Source organism: Myotis lucifugus, unplaced genomic scaffold, assembly GCF_000147115.1.
Source record: "Myotis lucifugus unplaced genomic scaffold, Myoluc2.0 scaffold_486, whole genome shotgun sequence".
In the NCBI taxonomy this organism is placed as follows: Eukaryota; Metazoa; Chordata; class Mammalia; order Chiroptera; family Vespertilionidae; genus Myotis; species Myotis lucifugus.
In genome coordinates, this window is record NW_005871534.1 from 9,903 (window position 1) to 29,624 (window position 19,722).

General features: G+C 50.1%; 1 protein-coding gene and 1 long non-coding RNA gene across 2 annotated transcripts; both read right to left on the bottom strand.

Annotated features, from left to right (window-relative positions):
* Window positions 1-7,383: 7,383 nt before the first annotated feature.
* On the bottom strand, window positions 7,384-13,428 carry SPN (sialophorin). The gene is made up of 3 exons (XM_014445922.2): window positions 13,383-13,428; window positions 11,258-11,324; window positions 7,384-10,895 (listed from the first exon to the last, which is right to left on the bottom strand). The coding sequence occupies exons 1-3, from the start codon at window positions 13,426-13,428 to the stop codon at window positions 9,548-9,550; spliced, it is 1,461 nt and encodes a 486-aa protein (XP_014301408.2). The 3' UTR covers window positions 7,384-9,547.
* Window positions 13,429-14,124: 696 nt separating this feature from the next.
* LOC111823432 lies at window positions 14,125-16,044 on the bottom strand. Its single transcript, XR_002826448.1, has 2 exons — window positions 15,267-16,044; window positions 14,125-14,457 (listed from the first exon to the last, which is right to left on the bottom strand). It is a non-coding gene; the product is annotated as an uncharacterized LOC111823432 (long non-coding RNA).
* Window positions 16,045-19,722: the final 3,678 nt, after the last annotated feature.

Genomic DNA, 19,722 nt, shown 5'->3' on the forward strand with positions numbered 1-19,722 from the left:
GGCGCAAACCGAAGGAGGCCTCTCCCCGGGTCCCATGTTGTACCCAGCGCCTTGCTTGCCTCACTCTCGCCCAGGACTGCTCCTGCCACCTTCTCCAAACCATGTTCCCCTCGATGTCATTTTCTCCCGGTTTCTCCCTTAAAGGCTCTTTATTTATTTATCTTTTTAAGAAATTTCATTTCTTTTTTTAAAATATATTTTTATTGATTTCAGAGAGGAAGGGAGAGGAAGAGAGAGATACAAACATCAATGATGAGAGAGAATCATTGATCGGCTGCCTCCGGCAGGCCCCACACTGGGGACTGAGCATGCCACCTGGGCATGTGCCCTGACCGGGAATCGAACCGGTGACCTCTTGGTTCCTGAGTTGAAGCTCAACTGCTGAGCCACACCCGGCTGGGCTCTGTGCTGTCCCAACCCTCAAATTGTGGTGTTCCCTCAGTGTGGCGGGAGTTTCTCCTTTCCTCCTGGGCACACAACTAAGCTACATTTCTCAGCCTCTGTTACACTGAGGCCACTACAAGACTGAACTCTGTCCCATGGAGGGAGAGAAAAAGTGAACCTCTCCCCATGGCCCCCCTCTCTCCTCGCCAGGAATGATGGAGCCACAATACGGAAGGAGCCTGGGCCCCTGAATCGCCTCATGGGAGGTCACCCTCCATACGCTAGTATTGAACTGTTACATAAGCAAGGACAAAACTTCTCTTGAGTTATATACCTGAGTTTGGGGATTGGTAGTTACAGCAGTTAGCTTGCCTTGACAAACACTTTTCTCATTCTACACAGTAAATGCTAGAGTTAATACATTTATTCATCAATACCATTATTTAAATTGCTATCTAAAATCAAATGACTCGCCCTAACCGGTTTGGCTCAGTGGATATCCGATAGAGCATCAACCTGCGGACTGAAGGGTCCCAGGTTTGATTCCAGTCAAGGGCATGTACCTTGGTTGCGGGCACATCCCCAGTAGGGAGTGTGCAGGAGGCAGCTGATCGATGTTTCTCTCTCATCGATGTTTCTAACTCTCTATCCCTCTCCCTTCCTTTCTGTAAAAAATCAATAAAATATATTTAAAAAATAAAAATGAATAAAATCAGATGACTCTTGGCCCAGCCGGTGTAGCTCAGAGGTTGAGCGTCAACCTATGAACCAGGAGGTCAGAGCTGGATTCCCAGTCAGGCCACATGCCTGGGTTGCGGGCTCAATCTCCAGTGGAGGGCACACAGTAGGCAGCTGATCGATGATTCTCATCATTGGTTTTTCTATCTCTTTCTCCCTCTCCCTTCCTCTCTCTGAAATCAATATGCTAATATTTTAAAAAATACTTTAGTCCTAGCCGGTTTGGCTCAATGGATACAGCATCAGCCCTGGACTCAAGTGTCGCAGGTTGGATTCCGGTGAAGGGAACCTACCTTAGTTGTGGGCTCGATCCTGGATCCCTAGCCACCCCAGTTGGGGCAGGTGCAGAGGCAACCAATCAACATGTCTCTCTTATGTAGGCGATGTTTCTCTCTCTCTGTCTCTCTCCCTCTCTGCCACTCTCTCTAAAAATCAATGGGAAACTGTCCTTAGGTGAGGATTAACAAAAAAATACTTTTAATAAATAAATAAATAAAATCAGATGACTCTTGCCCAGTTGGTTAGAGTGTCATCCTGCTATGTCCCGGATATGGGTTCCACCTCAGGTCAGGGCACATACAAGAACCAACCAATGAGCCCTAGCTGGTTTGGCTCAGTGGATAGAATGATGGCCTGTGGATTCGATTCTAGTCAAGGGCACATGCCTGGGTTGTGGGCTTGATCCCCAGTGTGGGACGTGCAGGAGGCAGCCAATCAATGATTCTCATCATTGATGTTTTTAGCTCTATCTCCCTCTCCCTTCCTCTCTGAAATCAATAAAAATATACTAAAAAAAACCCCAAACAATGAATGCATAAATAAGTAGAACAACAAATCGATGTTTCTCTCTTTCTCTCTAAAAATAAAAATAAGCCGAAACCGGTTTGGCTCAGTGGATAGAGCGTCAGCCTGTGGACTGAAGGGTCCCGGGTTCGATTCCGGTCAAGGGCATGTACCTGGGTTGTGGGCACATCCCCGGTGGGAGATGTGCAGGAGGCAGCTGATCGATGTTTCTCTCTCATCGATGTTTCTAACTCTCTATCTCTCTCCCTTCCTCTCTGTAAAAAATCAATAAAATATATTTTAAAAAAAAATAAAAAATAAAAAAATAAAAATAAAAAATCAGATGACTCTTAAACCCATACCTCTCACTCTGACATCTTTCCAAGATCCAGGTCTCTACTTCTAACCATCTCTAAACATCACCCCCCAACACTTCTAAAAATGAACTCAATATGTTTCCCCCAAAAATGCTCACCTCTCTGCATTTCCACATGATGATGTCAGCATCTGAATCTCCCGAGATAGAAACCTTGAAGTCTAACCTCATTCTTCCCCCATTACCTCAACAGCCAATTCGCCCTAAACTGCATTCCCTGAATAAATACGTTTCTGATCTGAACTCTGCTTTCCCCTGGGGCCACGCTCGCACTATATTTAACTTGGACTAGAATAATGTGCTCGTCTTGGGGCCACACTGCCTTCAGGCCATCTCTGGATCCCAGGTTCACTCAAAAGACGGATCTGATCTTGCCCCGTGTTTACGTAAAAACCATCATTTGGCCCTGGCTGGTTTGGCTCAGTGGCTAGAGCGTCGGCCCCCGGACTGAAGGGTTGCGGGTTCAATTCTGGTCAAGGGCACGTACCTCGGTTGCAGGCTGGATTCCCAGCCCTGGACCAGGCATGTGCAGGAGGCAACCAAGCAAAGTGTCTCCCTCACATCGATGCTTCCCTCTCTCCGTCTCTCCCCTCCCTCCCACTCTTTCTAAAATATCAATGGGAAAATATCCTCGGATGAGGATTAACAACAACAAAATAAATAAATAAAATAAAAGCAGTGTTTCAAAAAACAACAACAACCCCACAACACCCATCACTGGTTCATTTATTATTTCGTTTATCCCTCCGTTCGGTAAACACATACCAGGGAGTTACTATGTGCAGGCCCTGGCTCCGAAGCCGCAAAGATGACATTGGACTTGGAGGGGCTACACTGTCCTGAGTGAGGACCCCTTCGCACAATCGCAGCCCCTGGTTTGTGCCGTCACCAGCTGCTGTGAGAGTGGACGAGAAACATTGTCTGTTTGGGGTGGAGGCAGAAAGGGTGACATTTAAAAAAAAAAAAGCAGTGACATTTGAGCTGAATCTTGACGGTTGAGGAGTTTGGCGGGAAGTCAAGAAGTGTGTGTGTGTGTGTTTTCTCTCTCCCTTTCCCTTCCTCTCTCTCTCACTCTCAAAAAAAATTTAATTAATTATAAAAGAGTGTGTGTGTTGTGGGGCAGCTGGGGGAGGGCTGGCTCAGGCAGAGCGTGCACAGGGGAGCCAGGGTCCAGCCGGGCTGTCCTGCTGCCGCAAGCTGAGCAGGCGGCTCGATTGTCTCCAAAAGACCTCTGGTTCTGTTGTCTACCGTCTCGACCGCAAGCCTGTCCTGAGCAGGACAGTCCCACTGTGCAGGCCCCTCCATCCCCTCTTCGAGTCTGAAAGCGCTGGAGAGGTCAGATTGGCAGGGGTCGCTTCTGCCTGAAGCCCCCGGTGCCCATCCTCCGCAGGTCTGCCTGCCAAGGGCCAAGGGCCAGAAATGGGGGTGCAGAGGGAAATCGGGTGTAAATGTCCATTTCAGAGAGAAAATGTCCTTAAAACTGTGCATTGAGGCCCCTTTCCTGTGTTTAATACGTTTCTCAAGGCCTCCCTGACCCAGACCCTCTTCCATCTGGAAGCTTCGTTTTGGATGACAAAGCTTTATTTGTAGCTATGGTCTTACTAGTAATGTGCACTTTTAACACTAAAGTAGAAACATGTATTTTTAAATGTAAGATGAAGAATAATACACTGTATATGGTTGTGTCTATGTGAACCCTATTACTTAAGAAACTAGAATGTGCTGGTAATTAACTTTTGAAAGAGAGGAAAAATGTTATTTTACTGTCTGAACAAAGATATGTTCAACTGCCCGGCCAGAGCATATGCCCAGATTATGGGCTCGATCCTCAGTGTGGGGCGTGCAGGAAGCAGCCGATCAATGATGGATGTTTCAATCTCTCTCTCCCTCTCCCTTCCTCTCTTGAAATCAATAAAAAAATATATATTTTAAAAATCAACAGAATCATTCTGTTAGAACGAATTAGCTACACAGAATGTGTAATAAAGGATATTGTATATTTTAAAAAGATATATTTTCAGCTCTCTCTCACTCCCCCGCCCTCCCTCCCGGGAGCGTGCCCTTGCCTCCCACCTTCTTCCCCACAGACCTGCATCTCCTAAACCAGCCGTGGGCAAACTACGGCCCTCGGGCCGGATCCGGCCCGTTTGAAATGAATAAAACTAAAAAAAAAAAAAGACCGTACCCTTTTATGTAATGATGTTTACTTTGAATTTATATTAGTTCACACAAACACTCCATCCATGCTTTTGTTCCGGCCCTCCGGTCCAGTTTAAGAACCCATTGTGGCCCTCGAGTCAAAAAGTTTGCCCACCCCTGTGACCTAAACGCTAAGGGACCCACGCTTTGCAACCAGGGCAGCAATGGCCGAGGCAGCTCATCCAGGCAAACCCGCTGAGCCTGTTCCCAAGGCCCCCTTTCCTCTGGCTTCTTAATGAGCCAAGGCAGGCCAACCGAGGCTCATTTCTCCAGCTCTTTCTTGTTCACTGTTCCCAGCTTTAATAAACAGCCTCTAAAATTAAAAAATACATATATTCAACATTTTTAAACATTGATTTCAATGATGAGAGAGAATCATTGATTGGCTGCCCCCTGCACACCCCCTACTGGGGATTGAGCCCGTGACCTCCTGGTTCATAGGTCAATGCTCAGCCACTGAGCCACACCAGCCGGGCTATTGTCAACATTTTAAATTATCCTCCCCTCCCCTCCCCAAGAAAAGCACATGGCATGTTCCAAGAGCTAGCTACAAGGAACTGGATGAGGCGGGAGAGCTAGAGGACTGACCAGGCAACGGCCGGCAGAGGAAAAGCAAGGCCAGATCTTGACGGGGTCTTATACTACAGGCTAAGGAGGGGGCGGTTGGGGAACGCAGGGGTAACCTGGACAGAGTAGCCTTTTCTTTATTAATATTTTAAAATTGATTTTTAAGAGAGAGGCAGGGAGAGGGAGAGAGAAACATCAATGTGAGAGCAAAACATGGATCAGCTGCCTCCCGCAGGCCCCTTACCAGGGTTTGGGCCCGCAATCCGAGCATGCGCCCTAACCGGGAATTCAACTGGCCACCTTTCGGTGCACGGGATGACGCCCAACCTACTGAGCCACACCAGCCAGGGCAGAGTGACTTTCTAGAAGTGTCACTGGGGTTGCCTGGAACAGAGGGTGGAAGGGATTGGGGTCGGGAAACCGAAAGGGCAGTCTCAGCAGGACCGGGTCAGGCTGATGGGCCTGGAGAGAAGGAAGGGCTGGCAGGGCCTGGGCGCCGGCAGCGAGGACAGAGGAGGGAGCGAGGCTTGCCGGGGATGCTCTGTGCTTTGCTGAAAGGCAGCAGTTTCGCCTGCTGTCCACAGGGAGAGCATTCCATTCCCATGGAACTTTCCCTGAGCTGAAATGGGCTCATGCAACAAAGCAATTACCATTCACTTATACGGAAAAATTGGGGGGCGTTCCCAGAACCAAAAAATAACCTGCCAAACCATAGCAAATAATACATAAAACCTAAAATAACACTAACATATAGTAAAGGCACTGACACGCTCGCGGCTCAGGGTGCGCTGCCCCTTTAACCACCGGCTACAAAACAAACGCTGACCACTGTTTCCTCCTTTCGCCTTTTTTAAATTTTTATTTTTAAAAATTTATTGTTGACAGTATTATCGATATTCCCCATTCCCCCCTTCCCCCCGCCCCCAGCCCCTGCCCCACCCCAGGCCTTCCCCACACTGTTCTCTGTGACCATGGGCTGTGCACACATGCATACAAGTTCTTTGGATAATCTCTTCCCACCCCCTCCCCTCCACCCCGCTCCCCTCTGAGCGCTGTCAGTCTGTTCCAGGCATCCAGGCCTCTGGACCTATTTCGCTCATCAGTTTATTTGCTCATTAGATTCCACATGTAAGTGAGATCGTGTGATATTTGTCTTTCTCTAACTGGCTTATTCCGCTTGGCATCATGCTGTCCAGTGGGTGAGAGTGAGAATCTTCTGTGGATTTCTTTCATTTAACGAAAACAGGCACCAGTGTAGGTCTTCTGTACAAGTGAAGTGGCAAGCGAACAGGAACCTCCCGAAAGCAGGAGACACCTACGATGTATGCAGCACCTGCTGAGGCCTCAGCGGAGGCGTGAAGCCGGCTGCGGTTTAACTCCCCTCAGGCTTCCAGACCAATGGGAACGCTCCGGCCCCTTAGCACGGCTCCCGCCGGCCTCTGCGGCCTCACCTCCCGCAGCTCTCCCCAGACCACACCCCCAGGGAACACCTATTAGCTCATATTTTTTGTAATTGTAAAGTGATTGGCATTTATTGTATAAAATTTGCAAATATAGAAAAGTATAAACAAAATAAAAATCACCCATAAACCTTTATAGATAACCACAGTTACTATATATTCCCACTTGACATTATATTGTAGACATTTTTCAAAATCATTACATAGTTTTTTTGTGTGTTTTTAAAAAATATACCTCACTGACTCCTCACCAGGATTCTGTGAATTCAGCAACATTATTTTTTTTTCATTTTATATTTTTATTGATTTCAGAGAGGAAAGAATAGGGAAAGAGAGATAGAAACACCAATGATGAGAGAGAATCACTGATCGGCTGCCTCCTGCACGCCCTCCACTGGGGACCGAGCCTGCAACCTGGGCATGTGCCCTTGACCAGAATCGAACCTGGGACCCTTCAGTCCGCAGGCCGACGCTCCATCCACCAAGGCAAACCGGCCAGGGCTCATTACATAGTTTTTTAAAACATTTTTAGCAACTATGAAAAGTACAATAAGCCATTTACAGGGGTTTTTTATCCCTATTTTGTTTGTCAGTTTATTTTGTTCATTAGGTTCCACATGTGAGAGCATATGGCATTTGTCTTTCTCTGGGTCCCTCGAGACATATATTTTATTAATTAATTAATTAATTTCGTTAATCCTCACCCGAGGATATTTTTCCATTGATTTTTAGAGAGGGTGGAAGAGAGAGGGAAAGACAGAGAGAAACTTCGATGTGAGAGAAACACATCCATTGGTTGCCTCCTTCATGCACCCAGGCAGGGCCTGGGCCAGGGAGGAGCCTGCAACCAAGGTACATGCCCTTGACCGGAATCGAACCCAGGACTGTTCAGTCCGCAGGCTGATGCTCTATCCACTGAACCAAACCGGCTAGGGCCCTCATGGCGTGTAGATACTAAAGTTTCACTGTCACTATCCAAAGTTCAAGTTAAGATGCTGAAGGTGTGGACACAAATGTCCAAACTAGTCATGAGCTCTCTGAGGCGGCCAGGAAAGGTGGCCGAGTTCTGACTCGGGCTCACAGGAGTGGGTTTCTGTGAAGGTGAAGATGTGGGCAGCGGACTGGCACCAGGTGTCTGACCAGTGGGTTCGGACCAAACCTGGGTTTCAGCCACCTTGGTACTTGGGTTGTGGCTGGGAAAGAATTCAGAATCCAGACCCAAACTGTCAGAGAACACTTACTGGGTAAGTCACAGAGGTAGGAAAAGTAATTCCTGGGGGCAATGGGCTTCGGAAACAAGCTGCAGAGGTAAAGGAGGGCCCTTGGAGCTTGGGAGCGAGGAAGCTAGTCAGCCGTGCTGCCTGAGCAGGTGGAGGGGCTGGCCTCTGAGTTCAGGGACAAGATTTTCTGAGATCGGGGACATGGTTTGATAAATCGAAGACAACAGCTACGGAATCCCTACGGGACTTTGGGAACTCACTTCTGCTGCCGTGGGGCTACCGCCGGCCCAAACAGCGCTTGTGAGAAGTAGGAAAAGGTGCCAGACACAGCCTCGTGGGTGCAGTCTGCATGGTGAAGGCCGGATTTCCGCCCCAGCCCCTCTGTGCCCCTCTCTCCCCCACCTCATGACCTGACCGCCAGGGCCCTTTCCCCATCTGTCCCCTGGTGACCCCCTGTTACTCCGCCCTCGTTTTGTAGGTCAATCTGTCTGCTCTCAGCCACTGGCCCCCAGTGACTCAACAACTTCCTCTTTGCAAATTTCCTCTTCGCCCTGGGGAAATACCAACCGCCTCTGGCCCATGCGGCTCCCTGGGTGCTGGCCGGGGCTGGTCTCAGGGACAGCCAGTTGGGTCCTGTCGCCTCCTGCCTGTCCCAGAGCCACAGGGGAAGCCCCTGGTGCTGCCAGCTGTGGCACATCCTCTTTAGCTGGCTCTCACGGACTCACATTGGAGAAGGGCAGGAGCTTGCAACAGACAACACATTACACATGTGACAGCAGAGCGTCACCAGGACCCGCTCCCAGGGCTCCTCTCCCCTGGCTCCCGTGCAGGGGAGGCTGTGAGGAGGCCGAGCAGCTGGGCTGCAGAACCGGGCTGGGGTCACACGGGCCGTCTTCCCATCAAGCCCAGCATTCTTTCCCTGGCCTTTTCCTACCTCCACCCCATCTGAGCAGAGAGGAGGGCGCAGATGTTCTCAGCAGCTGGCATGTCCTCAGCCCCGAAATCCTTCCTGCCCCGCCCTCACGCCCTCTGCACGCACCACTGCCCTCCACAACCACCGCATCCTTGCCTCCTGCACACAAACCACACCCATGAGGGGACCCACACGGGCGCTGGGGCTTCGAGGACTCCGCCCGCCCAGAAGCTCTCCTCACCTCTGCCGGCGGGAGGAGGCATAGCCGAAGCCTTTGGCTGCCTCGGTCCACGGTCCATAGCGAGGGAGGGAGTGGTGGCTTGAGCCAGGGCCAGCCTCGAGGCCAGGTGTGCACCAGGCACACCTGAGAGCACAGCTAGATGGCACCGCTCCAGGCTGGCCCCGCAGAGCACTGTGGCCCGAGTTAAAGGAGTTCCGTGGGTCGACCCAGTGGCTGTCCTAATCTACGGGCCAAATGTGCTTTACGGAGTAATCCTAGACGAAGTTGCTGGCTTGTCATTTCCTTCTTCCCAGACTCTGGTGTCCCTGGGGAACCCTCTGAGCAATCATAGGCCAAGGACATTGGCATCATAGAGACTCAGCATTGGTTTCAAAGACAAAACGTGGAGGACAGGCGATGGAGAGAGGTAGGGCTGGTGAGCAAGTTTCATTCATTGTCTCTGAGCCTTCAGTGGGTGCAGGCCCTGGCCTCCTGCTGGTTGGGGCGCTGGGTGGAGGTGCTGGTGTTGGGTGCGGAGCTGGAAAGTCCAGGGTTAAGAAGCTAGATGAGGATTCAGAGTGAAGATGCTGGGTGCGAACGCTGGGTGCTGATGAGGAGGGAAGCGATGATAGGAGGGTGCCGAAAGCTAGGAATGGTTCTGACCTCCAGACTTGTTATTCACAAGCACTAAGGGACCTCCACATCTCCCGCTACCGGCCCGTCAGAAGCGGGGGCCTCCACAGCCTCATCCTCACTGCCCACCAGTGGCTCTTCCTCCCCCTTCAGGCTGGCAGCTGACTCGGCCTTTAGCTCCTCCAGTGCCAAGGAGCCCTGGCGAGACTTCCGCCTACCAAAGAAAGTGGTGAGTGTGGGCCGACGGCCAGAACCCGCCCCTTCTGGGACCCCAGAGCCCTTGTCACCACCAGACACTCCTGCTGCTGTTATCACAGCCTCTTCATCAGACACTCGGGCGGGCCCAGCCCAGGCATCGACCACCCCATTGCGCTTCCCACCTCTGTTTAGCGTCAGAGCCCCCGTCCTCCGCTTCTGCCGCCGGCGCCACAGCAGGACGAGTGCCAGGAGGATGATGACCACCAGCAGGGCCACAAGCACAGCCACCACCAGGGTGTTACTTGTCTTCTGATCTGAACTTTGGGAAGGCCCACTGCCTTTGTTTGTGGAGATGCCTGGGGTAGTCATGGGTATTTTCACCCCAGAGATGGGCGAGCCACTGGTCTCCTTGGGAGTCTCCAGAGAGCTGGTTGTCATGGTGACAGGGCGTCCACTGGTCCCATTGGAGGTCTCCAGAGAGCTAGTTGCTATGGTGATAGGGGGTTCACTGGTCACATCAGAGGTCTCCAAAGAGCTAGTTGTCATGGTGACAGGGAGTCCACTGGTCCCACTGGAGGGCTCCAGAGAGCTGGTTGTCATGGTGACAGGGAGTCCACTGGTCCCACTGGAGGGCTCCAGAGAGCTGGTTGTCATGGTGACAGGGAGTCCACTGGTCCCACTGGAGGGCTCCAGAGAGTTAGTTGCCATGGTGACAGGAGGTTTACTCGTCAACATCCCACTGGAGGTCTCCAGAGAGCTAGTTGCCATGGTTTCACCAGCCGTAGTGTGAAGTCCCAGAGCAGTCATTGCTGGGACAGTAGGATCACTGGTTGCAGTGGAGATTTCCTGGGACATTGATAACTTCCCGGTGGGAACTTCTTGGGTGGCTATTGGATCCGCTATAAAGAGGCCAACGCTGGCAGCCATGGTCTCAGGAGAGGACACTTCGTATGGAGCTGAGGAAGGCAGGGAGACCTGGTGCCCAGTACCGCCATTTTCCTCAGGGACCCTTGTCATTGCCTGATCGGAGGCCACTGAGTCAAGGTTTGAGGCCTCAGAGATGTTTGAGACCAAAGAAGAAGAGGTCTGTCTGGGAATAGACATCTCCGGAGACCCTGTGTCCACCTCCTGGGCCCACAGACCCCCAAAGAAGAGGAGAAGCAGGGTCATTTCCATGACAACAGACATGAGCAGGAGTTGGGACCTGAGGATGGAGAAATGGAACACATAAGAGGCTGGTGGTAGGACCTTCCTCCTGCCGACTTCCCTGCCAACTGCCAGGCCTAACCTGAGGTTTAACGGCTTTTTCCACCCTTTCTTTTACTATTATCAGAAACAACAAGGGAACAGATGCTGGGAGCTCCTCCATCAACTCTATCCCCTAGGCCCCCTCAGGCCATAGCAGCTTGCAACCAGCAACGGCCACCCCTCCCGGCCTTCCCTGACCCTCTTCAGCCCCAGTGGCTCCTGATCCTCTTTTCCCGCCATTTGTCAGGGTCTTTCTGAGCCATAGGCACATTCCCAGGTCTGATGAGACCCCCGCCCCACCGAGTCCCACCCCCTTACCAGCTCACGTGATAAGGCCCAGGCCTGGGGCCACGCTGCTCCAACTCCTCCTGAAGCTGGGGTAGGACTGGGCGGACAGGGGCCCCAAGGGGAAAGGAAGTGGCCCTGGCTCCACCCACCCCACCCCAGCATCCTGCCCCACCCGCCCTGTTCCCACTGCTGCCTTGTGACCAGAGCGGCATCACTTACTCTTTCTGAGGTCTGAGGTGGTGCAGGGGCTCTGGGGTCCGAGCTGGGGCGGGACGGGGAATCTGGGGTCGGGAGTCCTCCGTCTTAGCAGGGAAATGGGCGGGAAATGGGACGGCAAGAGGTTCAGCTGGGATAAGGAACGGGGTCAGACCCGGGGTGATGGGAACCTGCACTTAAGATCTAGGGGTGCAGGGGAGGAAATGAGAGGGGAGGGTGGTTTCCTTTGCATTTGTGGTCCCCAAGCTGTTAGGCCAGAATCCAGGAAGTACCAGGGGCAAGAGGAAGCCCCTGACTCTGCTGGGGGCAAAGAAAGCCTTTGCAGGCTGCACGGATCCCTGGTGAGCCCCTGACTGCTTCTCAAGAAGCCGGAGGGCCGCCACAGTGGCCCCGTGTGGCTGCGTAGCTAAGTCAAGGCAGCTGCAAGCACTGCACAGGCCATGATCTGATTCTGGCAGAGGCCTAGCACACACGTGGCCCTCTCCGTGGAAAGAGCAGTCTGGGGAGATCTGCTGGGGTGCCAACCAAGTCTCTGAGGACAGGTATGAGGAGGGCTCGTTATTTTCCTCTTTGGATGGTTGTTGTTTTCTGATTTTCCCCCAATTTGTAAGCTCTGACTTTTGCTATGTGTGTGGTTTTGTTTTTTGCCTTCTTTCTAAAAACATAAAAACTGTAAAAGCAATAGATGTACCTATAGGTGAAACAGGCCAGTGTCAGGCCTGGTCCTGCCCCACTCACAGGCTCACTAACGAGCGAATCTGACGCCAAGACCGAGACGCCTGGGTCAGAGACAGGAGCTCAGTAGTGGCCGCACAGCAAGCAGCAGGCGCTATGTGGTAACCAGCTCCCCTCGCCCCCAAGGCCCGCACGGGGACACACAGGGGCTTGCCCCACAGCTGAGAAATTTCTCTCTTCAAGCAGGCGGTAAGGAAGCCTGCTCCCTGTCCTTACAGGAGACATTACTCTGCCCCTTAGAGTTACTCACTGCAAACACAAACCTGAGAAGCGGCCTGATATGGAGTGGCCAGGACTTTGCCTGCCACACACCAGCAGGCGCTGCAGGGAAGCTCAGGGCCACAGCGGGTGGGATGCCGCTCCAACAGCCAGGAGAGCGCAAACTGGGAAGGCTCCATTCACCACCAGCAGGTAAACATTCCTAACAAAGCCTTTACGCATTCATGTATCCTGTCTAATAAAGAGGGAATATGCTAATTGACCCTCACACCATTGCAAAGATGGCGGCCTACAGCCAATAAGGAGGGAAGGTGCTAATTGACTGCCCTGCCCTCAAGGATGGTGGCGCCCACAGCCACAAGATGGCGGTGTCCAGTCCCCTCAGCCCTCCAGCCACCCAGGGCCATCCGAGGCTCAGGTAACCAGAGCCGGCCGAGGCTTGTGCTGCCGGCAGTGGCAGCAGCAGAAGTGTGACGGGGCGTCGCCTTCCCCTGATCACCGGGTCGCCTCCCACCCCTGAGGGCTCCTGGACTGTGAGAGGGGGCAGGTGGGGCTGAATTTTCATGCACCAGGCCTCTAGTTTCATTATTTTAGACTAGAGGCCCGGTGCCCAAATTCATGCATGGGTGGGGTCCCTCAGGGTGGCCTGCGGGGATCAGGCCCCAGCTCATGCCCTCAGCCTCGCAGCTCTGCAGCCCCATCTGGCACCCCGCCGTGGCCTGGCACCACCCCCTCACCTGCTCTACCACCCTGCCTGCAGGACGATCAGTCAGGGCTGGGCCCCCTGCTCTCTACCTCAGCACCTGGGAGCCAGGTGGCAACCCCTCCCCCCACTGCCACTGCTGGTCGCTGTCTGTGGGGCGATTGGTGGGGCAATCGGGCCCCCCGCTCGCACCCACCTTGGCCTGGTGCCACCCGCTCATCTGCTCCACCATCCCACCACGGTCCTGCTCCCATCATTAGGGCCCATCAGAGTCGGCAGCACCTTCACTGCTGCTGGCTGCCAACACCGCATCGACGACACCCATCATGTTCCGCACCACCCCCTGGTGGTCAGCACACGTCATAGCAAGCGGTTGAACTCCCGGTTGAACAATTTGCATATTAGGCTTTTATTATATAGGAGGATTTCATTACATACACTGTTCTGTACTTTTCTTTTTTTACTGAACTAATGAAAGAAGGAGAGAGGGAGGGAGGGAAACAGGGGAGGGGAGAGGTGGGAGAAAGGGAGGAAGGAAGGAAGGTAAGAAGGGAGGGAGAAAGGAAAGAAGAAAACCATTCCATTGTTGGACCTTTAGGTTGCTGCAACATTTTGCTACTGCAAACAGAAAAGTAGGAATAATTGGCTGCAAAGTAATAGGATGTTGAAAAAATGTTTTTAATTCTAAAAAAATAAAGATGTTTGGAAGACTGCACAAAGATTCCCAAATTTTCCAATCTTTAAAAAAAAAATCACTATAGCAAAATTTATCTATCTATCTATTTTTAAATTAATCTTCACCCCAGGATATTCTTCCCATTGATTTCCAGAGAGAGGGAGGCAGGGAGGAGTGGGGGGAGAGAGAGAAACATGGATGTGAGAGAGACACATCGATTGACTGCCTCCAGCACATGCCTCTACCAGGGCCGGGGAACCTCCAACCAGGGTTCGTGCCCTTGCCTGGGAATCGAACCCACGACCCTTCGTCCGAGGGCCGGCGCTCTAACCACTGAGAAAACCCAGCCAGGATGCAAAATTTATTTTGGGCAAAATTGTCATTCCGACCCAATTGCTGCTGACAAAAGTGTATGTTCCCCAGGCTCCATGTGGGGCCCCAGTTCCGGGGAAACCTGAGACGATGTAGATGCGTCCAGCCTGAAGCACTCAGGGAACGAGACCTGGCAGCACAGCCTGCGGACCCCGGGGTGGAGAGAGAGGGGATGGAATATGAACCGGCGGTGGCCCCAGGACGTCACAAAAGGGCAAGACTTTGGAAATACTCTTAGAAAATGCTGGTAGTCGCAGTTTTTCAGGTACAAATCTCTATGCAGGATTCCGCCGTTCCTCACAGCAAGCCCTTTAAAAAATTAAAATTAAAAAAATATATACACACACACACACACTAGTATATATGTGTATATATGTATGTATATATACACATATATACATACACACACACATATATGTGTATGTATATATATTTATAGATTATTTTAGAGATAGAAGAAGGGAGAGTGATAGAGAGATAGAAACATCGATGGGAGAAACATCATCGATTGGCTGCCTCCTGCATGCCCCCCAGTGGGGATGGAGCCCACAACCCGGCATGTGCCCAGACTGGGAATCAAATGGTGACCTCTTGGTTCCTGCGTTGGCACTCAACCGCTGAGCCACATCAGCTGGGTGCAAGCCCATTTCACAGGTGAGGAAACGAGGTAGGAGAGGTTAGGTAAGCTCCTTGGGCAGCTAGAATGGGCCAGGCTCAAGCCCAAGCACTTCACATTCACATAGCATTTATGAGGTACATATTATCGCCCTAACTTTGCAGATGAAGAAACTGAGAAACCAGTTAAGAGACTTGTCCAGGTTCAGACAACCAGCAAGTGCTAGAGATGAGCTTCAAAACCAGGTCGGCTGAAGGGCCCAAGGCCCAGAGTGAGCATCTGCAGGGCAGTGCCAGAGTCTGGCAGGTACCATGCTGCGCTTAGAGACATGCTGTGTATAAAGTTCACATGATAGAAAACTTGCTAAAATAGAGGCTAGATTCAGCCTTAGGGCGTGTCTAGGAAGACTTCAGGGAAGCAATGTCTAAAAAGCTAAAGGGAATAGGGACCCTTCTCCTCTTATACCTTCATTCAACCCATCTGTAAATTCCGTTTTCTCTACCTTCAAAACAGGGCCAGCGCCCGACACCGGATCTTGGCTTCTGGATACCCCTCTCCTTCAAAGGGGCCAGGGCTCCTGGGCAGTGGCTGGTTCCAACGCGGGGCAGGCAAAGCACCAGGTGCGCCTGGAACATCTTGTGCTTAGAAAGCAGGAGGCACTCGCAGGATGACGGTAACCTGTGGGAAGGACACGGAACCAGCTTGAGGGAGTTCCCTCTGGAAAAGCAGGGACACGTTATGCATCAAGATGAGTAAGGGCGGTGCTCACTGAATGAAGGAGGGACCCACGAGCTCATACCAATTCTGGAAATATTAGAGATGCAGAGCGTAGGACGAGGGGGAGCCGAAGGGAGGAAGGCGAGTAGGGAAGTTCTTTTGCAGTAAGAAAGCCAACTCATCATTAAAGAAGGAATATAGAGTTTAAAATGACCAAGTTACAGCCACCATGATAACTGATTCAGGTAAGGACGGGTGTTAAAACCATGGGGTGACATTGGGGCGGGAAGGGTGTTGCATACCAGAATAGGGTAGTTTTAGTCTTACAGTATCTCCTCACAAGGTATGTGTTCATACCGAGGAAGAGTATGCAACTTTAGGTGGAGAAATCTTAACCAAGGGATCAAAGTTAACATCACCGGTAATGAGGCAAGCCAGCATGGGGCGGCTCCAGATCTGAGGGCTGAAGGGGCACAGTGCCGCCGCTGTGGTAGCCCCAGCAAAAAACGCATAACCTGAGTCCAATTGTGAAGAAATATCAAGCTGCCCTGGCCGGCTCAGTTGGTTAAGGATGTCATCCTGCCCTGGCTGGATAGAGCATCGGCCTGCGGACTGAAGGGTCCCGGGTTTGGTTCTGGTCAGGGGCACGTGCCCAGGTTGCAGGCTCAATCCCCAATGGGGGTGCAGAAGGCAGCCAGTCAATGATTCTCTCTCATCACTGATGTTTCTATCTCTCTCTTCCTCTCCCTTCCTCTCTGAAATCAATAAAAATGTATTTTTTTTTTAAAGAAAGAATGCCATCCTGACACACCAAGGGTCAGGGCACATACAAGGATCAACCAATGAATGCATAACCAAGTGGAACAACAAAACAATTTCTCTCTCTCTCTCTCTCTCTCTCTCTCTCTCAAAATCAATCAATAAATAAATTTAAAAGAAATATCACGCCAATCCAAATTAAAGGTTATTTTAGAAAATAATTGCCCTCTACTCTTCAAAACCGTCAGTGTCAGGAAGGACTAAGAAAGCCTGAAGCCTTCTTCCAGGCCTTAAAAGAGGAGAGCTGTGTGACAAGTAAATGCAGTGTGGGATTCCGAAGCAGATCTGGGATGGGGGAGGGGGAGAACGCAAAGCACGCCCCGGGGATAATGGCAAAATTCAAACACAGGCTTAAAGCAGACAATAGTATTCACTTAGCATCAACGTTCCTTAATTTAACAAGTATGTTGCGGTTATGGAAAAGAATGTCCTAGTTCACAGGAAATACGTATTTGAAGTATGTAGGAGTGAAGGTGCACCATGCAGCAACTTCCTCTTAAATCGTTCCACAAAATAATAATAACAACAACACAAATAATAGTAACGGAGAGAACATAGAGCCCATGTGGCAAATGTTAACGGTAGAGCAGGAGCTTCTGCGTCGGTGGACAGTGGCGATTTGGGGAGAGCGGCGCACTGGGAGAGGGGGACGCCCTGCCCTGCGAATCTCTCCCAGCGGGCGGCTGCTGAGTTCTTTCCTTTTATTACAAACTGACCATCTAATATCTTTTAACATTTTCCTGAGCTGCCGCCCTGAGCCTCCAGGTCGACCCAGGGCTACAGGGTTTGCGTTTGTTTCAAAGCCTGAGGCCCTTTCCTCCCATCCACCACCCTCTCCAGAGAGAGGACGGCAAGGCAAATGTACTCGTTGAACATCATGATTTCTTAATTTTTGTCAAAGTAACGCATATTATAAGCACAAAGGTTTCTCATGAATGGTAATAGTCTTCTCTCTTCCCTTCCAAGCCGTGGTCCTGGAAAGAAACCGCGTTTTAAAATCCTTTTGACCTATTCTAGTCTCAGTTCTCCTGGAGGATCCATATACTTAAAGCAGAATATGCTTGTTCTGCTATTTCTTTTCTTTTTCTTTTTTTAAAAAAATATTTTATTGATTTTTTTACAGAGAGGAAGGGAGAGGGATAGAGAGTTGGAAACATCGATGAGAAAGAAACACCGATCAGCTGCCTCCTGCACACTCCCTACCGGGGTTGTGCCCGCAACCAAGGTACATGCCCTTGACCGGAATCAAACCTGGGACCCTTCAGTCCGCAGGCCGACGCTCTATCCACTGAGCCAAACCGGTTAGGGCTCTTTTCTTTTTTTTTAATCCAAACCTGCAACCTAGGTATGTGCCATTACTGGGGTATCAAACCTACAACCCTTTGGTGTACAGGATGATGCTCCGACTCTGAGCCACCCAGTCAAGGCTGCTATTTCTTGATAGATCCATTGTGCCTGCCATCACCGACTGGATTCCAGCTCAATAGATGAGCATTTGACCCACTGTCCAGGTCAGCTACGCCCCTCTGTTACTTTAAAATCATAGCCCTCTGTGGTCATTTTCCGTATCAGCTGTCAGGCACAACAGTGGTTGAGCGGGTGGACTCTGGAGCCAGACTTCCTGGCCCAGACCAAGGCTCAGCCACTGACTGAGTGTGTGACCCTGGGCAACAAATGTAAACTTAGCTTCAGGTTGCTCATTCTCGAGAAGCGGTTAACACTAGCAGTACCTGCCCAGCAGCCTTGTTCTGAGGTTTAATGCGCTGGGACATGGAGAGCTCTCAGAACAGGACCAGCGATCCCAACCCTGCAAAGGTTGGCTGTTCCAAATTCTTGGTTGTCACCTTGTGGCTTCCCTTCCTTTATCTCTCTTGTGCCCGATTTCTGCTCTGTGCACACTGACTCTTATAATGCTCACGGCAGGTACTACTTACACTCTCTTCCTCGCATTGCCGAGGGGCACTGTCCCATACAGCAGCCACCAACCACATGGGGCTGTTTTAATTTAAATTAGTCAAAATTAAGTAACACTTAAAATTCATTTCCTCCATTACAACGGGCCAGCCACATTCCAAGTGCTCAAACACCACATGTGGCTGCTGCACTGGCCAGCACAGAGAAATGCTTGCCTCATCTCAGAAGTTCAAGATCAGCACTGTTTGGGCAGATGGAAAAGGACAAGAACCGAAGATTTCATTCCAATGTGGGGTCTAAAACAAGAAAACAACAAACAAACTCCTAAATACAGACAACAGAATTGTGGTTACAGAGGGGAAGTGTGGAAGGATGAAGAAGGGAAAGATATATGGTAATGGACGGAGACTAGACTTTGGGTAGTGAACGCACAATAGAGTAAACAGATGTTGTGTTATAAGGTTATATACCTGAAATTTATGTTATTAACTAGTAGTACCCCCAATTAATTTAATTTTTAAAAAAGGATAAAATATTTAGGAATAAATTTAACAAAGGAGGTGAAAGACCTATACACTGAAAGCTACAAGATATTGATGAAATAAATTGAAGATAACACAAATAAATGGAGAGATACTCCAAAAATTAATGTTGTTAAAATGTCCATACTACTCAATGCAATCTACAGATTCAATTTAAAAATCCAATGGTATAGTCCTGTGCACTAAAGGGTGGCAGGTTCTATTCTGATCAGGACACATACCCAGGTTGTGGGTTCGATTCCCAGGTAATCCCCTGTCGAGGAGCATACTGGAGGCAACTGATCGATGTTTCTCTTTCACATTGATCTCTCTCTCTCTCTTTCTCTCTCTCTCCCTTGCTCTCTCTCTGAAATAAATTAAAAAATATATCATTGGGTGAGGATTTTTTTTTAAAGCCAATGGTATTTTTCACAGAAATAGAACAAGCAATCCTAAAAGTATATGGTAGCATAAAAGATCTCAAATAGCCAAAATAATCTTCCATAAGAACAAAGATGAAGGCATCATGCGTCCCGATTTTAAACTATATTACAAAGCTGTAGTAATCAAAACAGTATAGTATAGACATAAAGTCAGACACTAAAACAATGGAACAGAAGAGAGAGCCTAGAAGTAAACCCACACATAAACAGTCTATTAACTTATGACAAAGAAGCCAGAATATACAAATGGGTAAAGGATAGTCTCTTCAATGAATTGTTCTGGGAAAACTAAAGACTTGCATAAAAAAGAATGAAAACAGACCCCTGTCTTACACCATACACAAAAACCAACTCAATATGGATAAAATACTTAAATATAAAAATCTTAGAAGAAAATGTAGGGGTAAGCTCCTTGACATCAGTCTTGGTGATTTTCAAATTTAGCACCAAAAGCAAAGGCAACAACCCTGGCCAGTTTGGCTCTGTGGTTAGAGGGTCGGCCCACGGATGGAAGGGTCTTGGGTTCGATTCCCAGTCAAGGGGG